The sequence below is a fragment of the Lytechinus variegatus genome, chromosome 17, assembly GCF_018143015.1.
Source record: "Lytechinus variegatus isolate NC3 chromosome 17, Lvar_3.0, whole genome shotgun sequence".
Taxonomy (NCBI): Eukaryota; Metazoa; Echinodermata; class Echinoidea; order Temnopleuroida; family Toxopneustidae; genus Lytechinus; species Lytechinus variegatus.
In genome coordinates this window covers 4,695,802-4,711,377 of record NC_054756.1, presented here as the reverse complement: position 1 = coordinate 4,711,377, position 15,576 = coordinate 4,695,802, and the positions used below count along the sequence as shown (strand labels likewise).

The 15,576-nt window shown below is 36.6% G+C and overlaps 1 protein-coding gene across 1 annotated transcript in view; it reads left to right on the top strand.

Annotated features, from left to right (window-relative positions):
- The window catches only part of LOC121430860 (acetyl-coenzyme A synthetase, cytoplasmic-like), a 34,390-nt gene that overhangs the window by 16,174 nt on the left and 2,640 nt on the right, over positions 1 to 15,576 (top strand). Inside the window, exons 5-15 of the mRNA XM_041628284.1 lie at positions 3,186 to 3,261; positions 3,766 to 3,877; positions 4,643 to 4,758; positions 5,435 to 5,627; positions 7,511 to 7,644; positions 8,753 to 8,885; positions 10,313 to 10,369; positions 11,377 to 11,457; positions 12,480 to 12,588; positions 13,610 to 13,809; positions 14,370 to 14,415. Of these exons, the coding sequence (XP_041484218.1) occupies positions 3,186 to 3,261; positions 3,766 to 3,877; positions 4,643 to 4,758; positions 5,435 to 5,627; positions 7,511 to 7,644; positions 8,753 to 8,885; positions 10,313 to 10,369; positions 11,377 to 11,457; positions 12,480 to 12,588; positions 13,610 to 13,809; positions 14,370 to 14,415 (1,257 nt within the window). The remainder of the gene's footprint in view (positions 1 to 3,185; positions 3,262 to 3,765; positions 3,878 to 4,642; positions 4,759 to 5,434; positions 5,628 to 7,510; positions 7,645 to 8,752; positions 8,886 to 10,312; positions 10,370 to 11,376; positions 11,458 to 12,479; positions 12,589 to 13,609; positions 13,810 to 14,369; positions 14,416 to 15,576) is intronic.

Sequence of the window (15,576 nt, the reverse complement as noted above, 5' to 3'; positions counted from 1 at the left end):
CTGTAAGGACGTCCCCTATTTTATCTCTGACACGCCCAATTTTCTGTCATCAACCATTCATTAAAGTTATTACATGTATATGCTTAGGCCAACCAATAAAATTGTCTCTTTTGAATACTATTATATTAAAGCGCATTGTTGACATGAAGTGTATTTCCCTTGCGCCCCTGACGCTTATGCATGTGCGCTACCGTATGCTAAAAATACACATGGCCTATCTCAGAGTAATATTTACTTTGAAAAGATTCATCACGTTGATTACCAATTTTTAATTGCTGAAAAGTCTAGCAATCTGTCTGTGTAATGTCTTTGGAATGTCTCATGCAGTAAAACATGATGTTCTTGCGGGATGCAGCAAGAAATTATTATTTTTGATGGTCAAATATTGCATGCAACATTAAGTTACAATAGCACCCTACCTCTTGTAAATTTTCTTGTATTTTTGCAAGGAAGTCAACAAAATGCAAAGATCGGAGAATTTTCAGAATACCTTTTATCTCGGTATGTTATCTTGTGCACAGATATTTAGGCGCCGTTTTTTACTTACGCATCATTATAACTCTGACATCATACGCGCCCAGCAAAAGTTACAAGAAAAGATACAAGAATTTTCAGAATACAGATTTAATTGTAACTCTAAAGATACAAGAACATTTCTCTAAAGACAATTTTCAGAATACAGCCCAGAGTTTTAAATTAAACCCAAGTTTAGAATATGGGTCAGTATATGTAACCTTGATTGCAATGAAGATCATTCCTATTATACAAGCTCAAATATCTATTATTTACTAAGCACTTGAGACGGTTCATTGTATCATTGTCTGCTGATAATGTAAATTTGATTATTACAAAATGTATTAACCACAAACGAGACAAAATTTGGGTTCGATGTCCAGGGGAACATTTCATCAACAATCGTCATCCGACAAGTTGTCAGATCTGACAACTTTCCTTGAATTTGATTGGCTGAGAAGCAATGCTACTATTGTTGCTGTCGGATAAAACAGAACTTGTATGATAAAACATCCAATAACTCTTTCATGAAATGCTCCCCAGGTTTTTTTTACATGTAAGTAACTGAAATATTTTTTCATTTGTCAATTTACTTTGTATCATTATTGATGTCATTATTATTATTATTAGTAGTAGTAGTAGTAATAGTAGTAGTAGTAGTAGTAGTAGTAGGGTCATTCCATGTCAAATCACCCAATGGGTTTAACCCGACCATTTTTTATTTTGATAAAAATTGGTATACTTGTTTAGTGTGATCCCACAGTACCAAATTTCAAATTTTAGGTCAATCGGGTCAGGGGTTCACGAGATACGGCCCGTCGAATTTTGAGATTTTCGGCAAAAATGGGCGTGGCCGCCTACATTTGAACGCTTGTATCTCATAAACCACTGGGCCAATCTTCACAAAATGGGTATTGTTGGAAAGGGAATTAAATAAGGATTCCAAATCTGCAATCACTTTTAAGATTGGAACATGTTGACATACTTTGACCTTTTGACCCAAGTTTTGACCTTGAAATTGACCTTGTGGATCACGTGACCTTGAAATCATTTTTCATGAAATGTAAGCTCCAGCATGTTCTTTACAATATATTAAAATTTCAGAGACGCAATATTTTTTGTTAAGAAGTAATTAAGATTGAAAATATGCATACCACCAGAAATTCATAATGAACCATATTAAAACATGTATGTCATATGTAATGTGTATAAAAATACATGCAATATGCACTGTATACATGTACATGTCAACTTACATTGTACATGCATTTGCCACATCCTATTTTGTTTTACATCCATTCATCCTAAATGTTAGCAGTACTTGGAAAGATACAGGCCTGAATGGTCAACATGATTGTTTGCCTATTAACATTACTTGGATATATATCCCAAGGTACTCTGGGCCATTTGCTGTGAGCACATACATGTAGTACATGTAGATAAATAATTTAACCGTATTCGTCCTGGGGTATTTGATTCTTGTCAGTCCCGGTATGCCCCCCCCCCCTCCCCCTCTTGAGATCTCGGCCACGGATCGCAACAAAAATTTACAAGATGGTAGAAAATTACGTAATCTATGCATTTGCATTCACTAAAAATTCATATATTTTATTTTATATGAATTAATTATGCTAATTTATTCATGAAATTATACTTTTTGCTCTAATTCACTTAATAAAGATCCTACAGTGTAGAATGGTAATTTTTGATGTAAATATTCCTTATAGCATTCCGAACTATTGAACTTGAAAAAAATTCCGGTACCAAAATCAATTTCTTATGTATTTTATTGTTTAAGTTGAATTTCTTATGTATTTCTTTGTTTTTTGTTCTTTTTATTTCTATTGTTTTTTTATTTTACAAAATTTGTCGGCAACTTTATTTTGGTCATAAATAGCATCAAGTTAAATGACTGTTGACCATTGAAGCAAAAATAATCACTCATTTATGAATTTTAGCTGAAAACACATTTTGTATTGACTTTGTACACAAAATCAAAAGTGAGGAGCTCAAGATGTACAAGTGTGTATTGTACACGTTAATACTGTACACTATAAATATCTGGTGGTATGCATATTTTCAATCTTAATTGCTCCTTAACAAAAAATATTGCGTCTCTGAAACTTTTTTATATTGTAAAGAACATGTCGGGGCTTATATTTCATGAAAAATAATGTCAAGGTCACGTGATCCACAAGGTCAATTTCAAGGTCAAAACTTGGGTCAAAAGGTCAAAACACCTCAACATGTTCCAATCTTAAAAGTGATTGCAGATTTAGAATCCTTATTCAATTCCCTTTCCAACAATACCCATTATGTGAAGATTGGCCCAGTGGTTTATGAGATACAAGCGTTCAAATGTAGGCGGCCACACCCATTTTTGCCGAAAATCTCAAAATTTGACGGGCCATATCTCGCGAACCCCTGACCCGATTGACCTAAAATTTGAAATTTGGTACTGTAGGATCACACTAAACCAGTATACCAATTTTTATCAAAATAAAAAATGGTCGGGTTAAAATTTTCTTTTTTTTGGGGTGATTTGACATGGAATGACCCAGTAGTAGTTGTAGTAGTAGTAGTAGTATCAGTAGTAGCAGTATCAGTAGTAGTAGTATTGTTATTATTGTTATAATTATTATTATTATTATAATCATTATTATCATTGTTAGATGGTGTATACAGAGGAACCAAACTAGTCAATCTGAAGCAGATATCAGATGATGCAGTCAAAATCTGCAAGAAACAGTAAGTATGCTCTTTAACCAGAAGGCACTATAAAATGTAATTATAGTTATTTTGAAAAATATTTCTCATTTTAGCACATAGCTTGCAATTTGAATCGTTTTTGTTTTGTAAATAAAACATCATTATCATCATCATGTATCTTTCTATGAAAATTTAACTTTCTGTTTCTCATACATTATTCCTGACAAAGTTTCTCATTGTCCATAAAAACCATTGGACTTTGATGATCATCTTTTCTCATTTCTGACCGGTATATGTACTAAACAATAATGTTTACATGCACATCATTATAGATATCATCTCGGAAGTACTTGGAAATTCAGATTAAGAGGAAAAAATGTTATTGTAATGTTCCTTTGATAGAATGATAATCCAATAAGTTTCTTTTACAGAGCAGTACAATAGAGAATAAAGTTGTCATAAATAATTTTACAAAATGGCATTTGGATGTACATGTATATAAGAGTGTCTGAGATTCATCTAATATTTGTACTTCCTTTTCAGGGATTTTGTCGTAGAGAAAGTCTTTGTAGTGCGTCATCTAGGATCAGCTGATATTTCAAATAATGGTGATAGGTCATCACCGGTAGCTAAACGTCCATGCTACTCACTCACGGTTAGTTTTCATACTTTACTGTATTAGATGTGTTCACAGCGTTGTCCGTTTTCTTTTATGTATCAAATCATTGACCGATTGGTCCCCCAACCCGAGGAACAGGCTTTCTTATTCCATGATTTAGGGCCAGTATTACATGAATCGTACAAGAATGCAAACTTTGCCCCAATGAGTTGTATGTTCCTATTATCCTTTAAAGTCAGCTAATATAATTATGTGTAATGATCATTATTAATTTGATCATGCAATAGGGCATGATATTGCACAGCAAACTTTGTACATAAGCCTATGTGAAATATTTACCATTTTTACACACCATGCAATATACTGTGATACCGCACAGGAAAATTACTCTGTCCAAAGAATGCTATTTTAATTTAATGTGTGGAAGCGCCGTGGTGTAGCTGTTCTGACTCTCGCCTTGTAATCAGAGGGTCATGTGTTCGAATCCCACCATGGCCTAGCGTCCTTTGGCAAGGCGTTAATCCACACTTTGCCACTCTCGACCCAGGTGTTAAATGGGTACCCAGTAGGATGTGAAAGCCTATATGTAGTATGCCTAGCAATTGAGTCTTGGAACTCTTGTTGGAATGCTCCCCAGGGAGTGGAGAAGGTGCATACATTGTAAGCGGGCATGCAAGGATCCGATGACCGGGGTAATAATATATCTGTAAATCGCTTAGAGACGTCGTTTCGATGTATTAAATGTTATATAAATGCGGAATATTATTATTAATATTTAACCTTCTTTGTTTCATACGACAGACTGAGTACCATGAAGGACGTGATTTATGGTGGCATGATGTGATGGAAGGAGCCAGTGATAAATGTGAACCAGTTTGGCTGGAGGTAGAGGAACCACTGTTCATGTTATACACAAGGTGAGCTTGCATCAAATGTAAATTAAGTTGTTGTAACGATAGCAAAATGAGATCTAACAGAATCCAATGAAATGACCTTCCAAGTGTTTGCTTGTGTTGAAAAAATGTATGCCAAGTGGTTTGGGAAGAGAATTCTAAATTGATGAAAAACTAGCAAAACAATCATGACAGTTATGCTGGATGACGGGTCTTTCCCAAGCAGTAATACAATGTATCATATGTCCCTATCCGTGTTGGTGATCTTTAGTGTTCCCGATTTCGAGCTGTACATCATTTTCTTCATCATCTCCATCACCGTCAATGTCTTATTCTTCTTCATCATCATCATCATCATCATCACTGTCAATGTCTTCTTCTTCATCATCATCCTCATCATCGTCATCATTGTCATCATCATCCTCATCATCATCATCATCACTGTCAATGTCGTCTTCTTCATCGTCATCATCATCATCATCACTGTTAACTCAATCTTCATCATCAGCATTATCTTAATCTTCATCAACAATGTCGTTATCATCGTCAACAACATAATCATCACTATCATCTCCACCAACATCGTCATCCTCCTCATTATCATCCACTTTCACAACCATCAATTCTCACCACATCAAGTTGATAAGTTCATACCAACAAACATCATCCTCATAATAACTCCATATATTCTTTCTTTCAGCGGTTCCACCGGTACCCCTAAAGGAGTGGTCCATACCCAGATCGGCTACCTACTCTATGCTGCTACAACCTTCAAGTATTCATTTGATCACCACAAGGAAGACATCTATTGGTGCACTGCTGATATCGGTTGGATAACGGGTCATTCCTACGTATGCTACGGACCCATGGCCAATGCAGCTACCAGCGTGATGGTGTGTAGGATGTCAATATTCTTTCTCAATGGGAACCATTTGAACTAGCTATTGTTGCTTTAAAAGCTGTAACTAATTTGCCATTAGGTACATTAAAAGTGTGTTTATGTGACCCCTTGTGAGATCTACTCATACAGATGACTTATTTTCGATCCATATTTAGGGGGTGAGTTGGCTTGGCCTGTCAAACAAAAGGTGGGTTTGAAACCACCCGAGGTGGATGACTGAAGCCTGTGTTGTATGGAAACAAGTACCTCCCCTGTTCCATAGATGCAGACTATGTTACAGTGGAAAACACTCCATCCCTTGGATAGGACATTAAATGGAGGCCCAGGTAGAGGAGAGTCACCTCCTTTGCACGTCAAGAACACATTGCAGAGAAGGTGTCATGGCCGATTGGTCTAAAGTGCCTGACTAGTAGACATTTAAAAGTCTGGGTTTCAATCCTAGGCCACTGCACCTATGTCAGTGAGCAAGGCATTTGATTAACAGTGTTCTTTTATCCTGTATTCAAATATATTGAAATGCTATATGCATTCTTGGTAACTAGGTATGCACCTGTTTTTGTCTCACCTGCGAAGCAAAGTGAGACTATAGGCGCCGCTTTTCCGACGGCGGCGGCGGCGTCAACATCAAATCTTAACCTGAGGTTAAGTTTTTGAAATGATGTCATAACTTAGAAAGTATATGGACCTAGTTGATAAAACTTGGCCATAAGGTTAATCAAGTATTACTGAACATCCTATTAGAGTTTCATGTCACATGACCAAGGTCAAAGGTCATTTAGGGTCAATGAACTTAGACCATGTTGGAGGAATCATCATCGAAATCTTAACCTGAGGTTAAGTTTTTGAAATGTCATCATAACTTAGAAAATATATGGACCTAGTTCATGAAACTTGGACATAAGGTTGATCAAGTATCACTGAACATCCTGCTTGAGTTTCACGTCACATGACCAAGGTCAAAGGTCATTTAGGGTCAATGAACTTTGGCCGAATTGGGGATATCTGTTGAATTCCCATCATAACTTTGAAAGTTTATGGATCTGATTCATGAAACTTGGACATAATAGTAATCAAGCATCACTGAAAATTTTGTGCAAGTTTCAGGTCTCATGATTAAGGTCAAAGGTCATTTGAATTACCATCATAACTTTGAAAGTTTATTGGTCTAGTTCATTAAACTTGGACATTAGAGTAATCAAGTATCACTGAACATCCTGTGCGCGTTTCAGGTCACATGACCAAGGTCAAAGGTCAATGAACTTTGGCCGAATCTGTTGAATTACCATCATAACTTTGAAAGTTTATGGATCTGATTCATGAAACTTGTACATAAGAGTAATCAAGTATCACTGAACATCCTGTTTGAGTTTCAGGTCACATGATCAAGGTCAAAGGTCATGTAAGGTCAATGAACTTTGGCCATGTTGGGGTTTTTTGTTGAATAACCATCATATCTCTGTAAGTTTATTGGTCTAGTTCATAAAAAAGGGAAATAAGAGTAACCATGTATCACTGAACATCTTGTGCGAGTTAGAGTAGTATTCAAAGTGAGCACTGCTGCTATATTGAACCGCGTGATGCAGGTGAGACGGCCAGAGGCATTCCACTTGTTCTTTTAATAAAGAAAAAAAAAGAACCCTCTGCACTATTCATATAAGAGTAGGGGGAATCCCGGTGTCGTGGTCCACCTGCATCCCCTAATCACTTAAATCGCGAGGAGAGACCTGCGGGTCATAGTGATTCATTTCGCTTTTTGCCTCCGACGCACAGGTGACACCATACCAATAATGATAATAATTTTGACCATATAAAACCTGTGTACCCCTGTCATTGCTATCATCATCACAATCATCTTTGTAATACCTTGTATTGTAGTATGAAGGAGCACCTCTTTACCCGGATGAGTCCCGGTGTTGGCAGATCGTAGATAAATACAACGTGACAATCTTATACACAGCACCTACACTCATACGAACTCTCATGAAATATGGCGAAGCACCTGTTAAAAAGTAAGTATAACCCAAACACTCATTCAATTTTCAGATAAGAATATAAAGACTTGTCCATGAAAAACAAACTGCCATTGGGTAGAAGTTTAGGATAACTCCTCCAGAAGACAATTTGCTGAAAAGCTGCTGCAGAGTATGCTAGATAAATAAAACGTGACCGTCCTATACACAGCACCTACGCTCATACGAACACTTGTGAAATATGGCGAGGCACCTGTTAAAAAGTGTAACCCAAGTTCTCTCAACCAAAATTATTGGACAACTTCTTCAGAGTATAACTTCCTGCAAAGCCACTGTTTAGTATATCAATTAAATAAAATGTGAAAATCCAATGTACTGTACCTTATTTTGGAAAAACATTGCATTTACTAAAATAACACAGAATTTAGATGTATAAAGTGTGTGAGCTTACTTTCTTTATGAAACAGAATAATTTAATTCTCGTTACTACATGTATTTCAAGATTGTCCGAATTGACAGGTATGTCTGTAATTGTGACTTCAGACCCATTTGCATCAAAGTTACTGTTGTAACTTTGCCAGGGTATGGCGATGTTCTCGATTTAGATTGACTATGAGCATAGTTATCATGGTAGTAACCATTGGATGACAAAGTTATAATGGAATACAATAATGAATGTTTATGAGTGCAATGGACAGAATACTTCACGAGGTGAAATATGAAATGATCCATTCAACGAGGTGTAGCCGAGTTGAATGGATCATTCCTTTCATCTTTCACTGAATGAAGTATTCTGTCCATTGCACAAAATGATAGTAACATTCATTATTTGGTTTATATGACACCTAAAATAAATTCTTTTTCATATGAAATTTATGAATTTTGATGCAAAATATGCTCGGTCTGTTGATTGTCGCATACATACAACATGCGCGCGTGCAATGGACAAAATCGTATGGATCCAAAATTGCATGATGAATGGATCCAAAATTGCATGGTTGATGACGTCATTGTATAATGGGCTGAATGATCGATATCAAACAAACAATCAAATGACCAGGATCTATCAAGGTGTCATATAATAACTTTTATCATCCATTCACCCAATGCTGATGCATCTTTGCCAATGGTTCTTGATCATGTGTAGGTACAGTCGTAAGTCACTACGTGTCCTTGCAACGGTAGGCGAACCCATTAATCCAGAGGCTTGGCTCTTCTATTACAACGTCATAGGGGACGGGAGGTGCTCTATATCAGATACATTCTGGCAGACAGAAACGGTGAGGAAGGGAAATGGCTGATTGAAAGGATGGTGGTAGTGTTGATGGTTGTTGTGGTAGCTGCTGTGATGGTGGTGATATTAGAGACTTTTAGGAGTAGTGAACGAGAACGTCGTAGCAGTCCTCTGATCGCTCGAGTCAACGTCGTCGTCTGCCCTCGTTCACTACAGATCGGATGACTTTAGATTTCACTCGACTTGTACGTGTACGTACGTCCACTTGAAACAGCGCGATAACCAGCGGGTCATGACACGCTGCCCGACCCGGAAGATCTGGGCGTACCATCGCCTGGCGACCCGGTCGGGTGATGCGAAGGTGCAACTTGTGCACACTTGCCCTTTCACTTGCTTTGATTCCTTTTTACGCGAGTTAGGATATGTATCGATATAAATTTTGGAGATCAGAAAGCAATTTCAAATATGATAAACATAATGCATCGTACAACTTACATTAATTTTGTGAAAAAGTCACTGAAAACTGTGTTTTAAAAGGGAAAGTTTGAACTTCATGCTGAGCTTGAGCGGTTAAATGACGTCACTCACGTGCACGTCGACTATGATTTAGGAGAACCGCAAAATGGATGTGGCGAGGTTCTCGATTCTGATAGTGGACGTGTGTGAGGACCTGAGGCATATGGAACGCTAAAAAATGACGTCATCTCGTACCAGTTGACTATGTCGACGTGCATTTCTAAAAGTGCTCATTACTGATGGTTGTGTTGGTGGTGATGTTCGATGCAATAATGGTTTTGATGGTGGTGGTGATAATAATAGTGATTGTTGGTGGTGCGTAAAGGCTGTGATGATGTTTATGATGGTGTTGTTGATGGTGGTACCTGTGATGGTGGTGGTAGAATATGCTTATACAACTTTGCTAAAAATTCAGTTTTTCCACTGAATATTTGAAAGCTAAATTTTGAATGAGCACCTGTGAAGGGTTTTTTTTGCCATCCATGTTCTGTGGATCATACTCATTGTCATCAACAGCAGCAACATCACTGTCATCCTCATCATCTTCATCAGTATCATCACCATCGTCACCACCATCATCAGTATCATAATCATCGTCACCATCATCACAATCATCATCGTCATCATTACCATCATCATCATTATCACCATCATCATTTTAATGTCATCATCATAATTATCAATATCATTATCCTCACCTTCTTTATCTCCATCATCATTATCACTGTCATTATCATTGTCATCATCACAACTACAGTCATCTCTATATTGGTGAAAACGGTGATCTTTCTGATCTTGTCTATGACGATGATGGAGGTAATAAATGAGGACCATTATTCAATGTTTATATTTCGTAGTGGAACATTTGTAAAGATCTCAATCAAATTGCTCTGTATTTCTTGCGTTTGTCTTTTACATTAATTCCATGATTTATCTTGTTTTGACTTGCATTTTTAGGGAGGTCACACATTAACCCCTCTCCCAGGAGCTACCCCAATGAAACCAGGTTCAGCAGTAAGTACATTTCTTTGGTCAAATGCCTATGGTCCACAGCCACTCTATCTACGTGTACTGTCTGTTTGGTCTCTCACATGGTCTAGTTTTTCTTCAACCAGTTTATTGACCAACCCTTTGGTCTTTATTTCATTTAGCCCATTTACCATTTTGCTTTATTTTCAGTATGTTTCATATTTCAGGGGTGGATCCAGGATTTTTCGAAAGGGGGGGGAGCACATTTGCCCCCGAGGAAATGTTCACTTCCAAAAAGGGGGGGGGGCACACCTCTGTTTTATGGCATTTTTACATTTCAAATTTTAATTGTACCTCTCAAAGGGGGAGGGGGGTATGGGCCGGTTGTGCCCCCCCCTGGATCCGCCACTGGTATATTTTATCTCAGTATCCCCTTGGTTGGACACCACTTAATCTATATTTTTAGATAAACTGTTAATGAACCAAATTTTCATTTGATAAATTGAAAAATAAATTTACGTGAATAAGACGATTTTGGCATTAGACTAGTTAGATCCAGTGATAATTAAATCAAGTGTTGGTAAATGTGGTTTATGGTACACCATGTGTTAGGTCCTGGGAAAGAGGTGAGGAGTGCAATGGAGAGGCGAGAAAGTGGACATCAGGGGAGCGTTTCAAACAAGTTTTGTCCAACAAGTTGTCAGATCTGACAACTTTCCTTGAATCTGATTGGCTGAGAGGTACTGTTACTATGGTAACTGTCGGATGAAACAGAACTTGTCGGATAAAACATCCGACAAGTCCTTTCATGAAACGCTCCCCAGTAAGAAGAGTATTCTTTTCTGTATTAGAGATTGCAAGATCGTAGTGATTAAAACAAGTCAATGAAGTGACACATTCTGCTTCAATTCACACTCTTTCAGTTGAATACAGGTCAGATTTTTAATATTTAGTATTAAAGCGATAGTATCTCAATGAAAACATGGCACTTGTCTGCTCTAATCATGTTTTAAATTGTTCAAATTTTTTATTTATTGTCTCCATGGTACCAGACATTCCCATTCTTTGGTATCGCCCCTGCTGTAGTGAATGAGCAGGGTGAAGAGCTAGAAGGAGTATGTGAAGGATACCTCGTAAGTAAATTAAATTTTATATTAAAGGTCAAGTCCACCCCAGAAAAAGTGTGGATTTGAATAAATATAGAAATATCAAACTAGCATTTCCCTGAAAATTTCCTCAAAATCGGATGTAAAATAAAAAAGTTATGGCATTTAAAAATTTTGCTTATTTTTCACAGAACAGTGCTATGCATAACTTAGTGACATGCAAATGAGTCAGTCGATGATGTCCATCACTCACTATTCCTCTTGGTTTTTTATTGTTTGAATTATACAATATTTCATTTTTTACAGATTTGACAATAAGGATAAATGTAATGAACCATATAGTATTAAACAATGCTAATTCTACATGTTCAGAGTGGAATTAATCGTTGTTTCACTTGACAATGAGGAGAAAATAAGAATATTTCATATAATAAAATACAAAAGAAATAGTGAGTAGATGACATCATCAGTCTCATTTGCATACCGACCTAAATGTGTATATAACAGTTTTGTGAAATTAAACGAAACTTTAACATGTCATAACTTTCTTATTTTACATCCGATTTTGATGAAATTTTCAGTGTTATGTTGATTGGATTTTTCTCTTTTTTATTAAAATCAACTTTTTGTTGGGCTGGACTTTTCCTTTAAATATTGTCATTGACGATTTTGTTTTATAAGAGAGATATATATTCCTCTGTAGTTAGATCATTTGAGATTTTGGAAATAAACAGTATAATAATCTTGAGATTTCAGTGGACAAGATATACACTCTCACTTCTTCAATGCTCAGAACTAAAGCACAATATTTCCTCATCGCCTTATTTAAAAGATAGCCAGATTCAGATAGCGACTGTAGTGATCGTGACTGCATGTACCATCATACTTCCCAACAGTCATGATGAGCTTACTGTGAAATTTCTGTCTTTATATTTTCCTTTCTAGGTAAGAGATAGGTTGGGATGGGATGTTATATAATGGATATTATGCATGTGGGTTAAAACATTAAGGTCAATAATTGTTTCCCTGTGGTACTCCCTTTATTCTAGGTATTCAAGCAACCTTGGCCTGGCGTTATGCGTACTGTGTATGGTGATCATGAACGCTATGAGAGGACGTACTTCAGGCAGTTCCCTGGTTACTACAAGACTGGCGATGGTAAGACTCATTCCCAAATACATGATCTTTCTTGAAATTCATTTGTAGTACAAAAAAATAGTAACATTTCAACATTAAAATGTATTTTGTGATTGACATGCATTAGGGAATAATTTTTCTAGTATCGCATCGCAATTTGCTCCACATTTTTTAAAGACTGCTATGCATAAAGTCTTTTGTATAGCATATTTTTACATAGGACTGTACATTACTTAGTTGAGAGCCTTTCTCCTATGACAAAAATGCTTTTCAAATTTGTAAAGCAAAATTTTTCCCTGTGCATGTCCCACCGAAGTTCGTTATCATGCGATGCCTTTGATTTTATCAAACTTTTATACTTTTTCTATAAGCGTATAACATGCATTGTGAGTATGATTTTAAAATTAGAGAAATATAATGAAATGAGGAATTTCAAGCATAGGGAAGAATAAGGATCAATTAGTATTCTTACAAATTCAATCCCATGCGAACTGTAATAGGTTTAAATGTGGTTTAAATAACTTTGAAAGAGAAAACGCAGTGATTGGTGCATGGTCAACTCTGTGGTCAACTTTATCTCTCTGGATTGACACGACAGTGTGATGTCACAATAAGAGTGCAACTTCCATGCATGCATTATGAAATGCATGAATTTGAAGTATAAAGTCATTCCTTGCCACGGGTGGGATTACACAGATATTGCCTACCAAAATTCTTGCTACAGCTCTGATCCATCTACGTCATAATAGATTTTTTGTTGAAAATACATCAAGCACGTTGCAATCGACGCGTTAACATTAGCATGTACAGCAAATAAATTACCTTGTTACGCAACTTGTATGCAGCGAGTGACGTCACCTTAGTGAATATAACGCCGCAATTGACAATATAACGCAGTATATTCCCTGAGGTGACGTCAAAACCTAGAATATAACAAATGGGATCCTCGCAGCTATGGTCACGTGATGGCGTATTGACCTATCACTGATTCGAATCTACATAACCTATGTAATATAACTTGTTATTCTTCTGTCATCATCAGGTTGCAAACGAGATGAGGATGGATATTTCTGGATCACCGGTCGTATAGATGACATGTTCAATGTATCGGGACACTTATTAAGTACTGCTGAGATAGAATCTGCGATAATAGAGCATTCGAAAGTAGCGGAAGCAGCCGCGGTAGCTTACCCACACCCAACCAAAGGAGAGGCTTGCTACTGCTTTGTTACTCTTGTTGAAGTAAGTATTAGAAGTAGAACGCTGTTTCAGACAGATTGATTATAGTGATAATAGCCATAAGAATATAGGGGAATCTGCCCAACTCACTCTCTTTGGACCACAGGAATACGTTTGACCTTGGCAAAAATTTGTCTAAAAAGATCAATATATCACATAGTTGCATATTCTGGTCTGAAAGTGCTTAGAATTAGACAACTTTTTCACTCAAGGAGTGGAGTTATACAGAGTCTACTGTATAAATTTGTATGTACCATTCCCAATAGCACTAATCACTTTAAATTGACGGGATAATTATTTCTCTAGCTTTTATATGGATAGTAAGTAAAAAATAATACAGAGTATTTAGACCCCCACCCCCTGAATAGCATCCCCTTTGAATGGTTATGTAGTGACTTAGAGCAAAAATCAGATGTCCTTCACAAATAAATAGAAATAAAAAAAGAATAATGAGTCTTGGAAATGATAAACAGCAATGCTTTGTAATGTAAAATATGGGGGTGTTTTTTTATTGAAGATTCATTTCCATCATTTACCTATTCTTTTCATTTTATCTCTGACAGGGTGCAGAATTTGATAATGCTCTTATACTGGAACTCAAAAAGCTAGGTGAGATATATTGTTCTATAAAGATCTGCTTCGATATGGGGGTATGATTGATTTTTTAAAATTCAACTCCAGGTAGTGAACAGTTATGCACACCTGAAAAACAGTCTGATGAGAACTAGACTGCCCCAAGTGACGTTAATGCAACTATTCTCCGGAGGGAATCTGTGAACCTGGGACGGTATTCTGAACATTGTCTTTTCTCCATATTTTATCTTTTCTCAGAGATATGACAAAATCTGTATTCTGGTGGATGTCATAAATTTTGTCTCTTCTCTTTAGCGCGCACCAAAAATATGGCTTCAAATGCGCGTAATCCTTTTATACAAGCAAAAGATATGACAAAATTTATGACTGCTATTTTAGAACCAAATATCTTGATACCCTGCCGACTGAATAACAAGCATATAATTATATTATTTAGATTAGATTGTGGTATTAGTTTCACTCATCATCCATGACAATTTTCATTATTTTATTTTCATTCTAAAATTAGGCCCTACATATAAATTCCTCCTTTTTTCTCTGTTTTCCTTCTTTTTCTACTTCTCTAAAATCCTTCACAGCTCCCTGTCTCTCTTTGTAATTAAGCGCATCGATATTTGCGTAGTTGCGCGATGCCAACAACTGTATTGGGGATACGCCCTACCTGTCAAGGGGCCTTCCTATTGGCTAGAAGTGCTCCCACTAGGAACTAATGATGATTTAGAATGGTTTGCTTCCGATAAGATAGGCGGGAACTTATAGGGATATGACAGGGAAAAGACAACGTTCAGAATACCGATTTGTGACAATCATAGCGGTGTCACATCTCTGAGAAAAATGACAAAATTTATGACAAAAGGTATGACAGTGTTCCAGAATACCACCCATGTATTTTTATGACCACTCATGATCAAAGGTGACATGAAAAATGGTCTGTATGATAAGGTAGTCTTTATAAAGAGGTTCCTGTAATACATGTTTCAGTAGGAAATACTGTTCACCTTTCAAGGAAACCAAACTTGTGATATTATGGAGAGGAAGTTGCGAAACCAGGATTGGCTGAATCAATGGTGCAGTTGGATAACACAGATGGTGGGTATGTCTTATGGACCACCATAAAGATTAAAAAATGGGATTTTTTAACCTCCAACCATAAATTTCTAATAAGTTTTTAGTAAT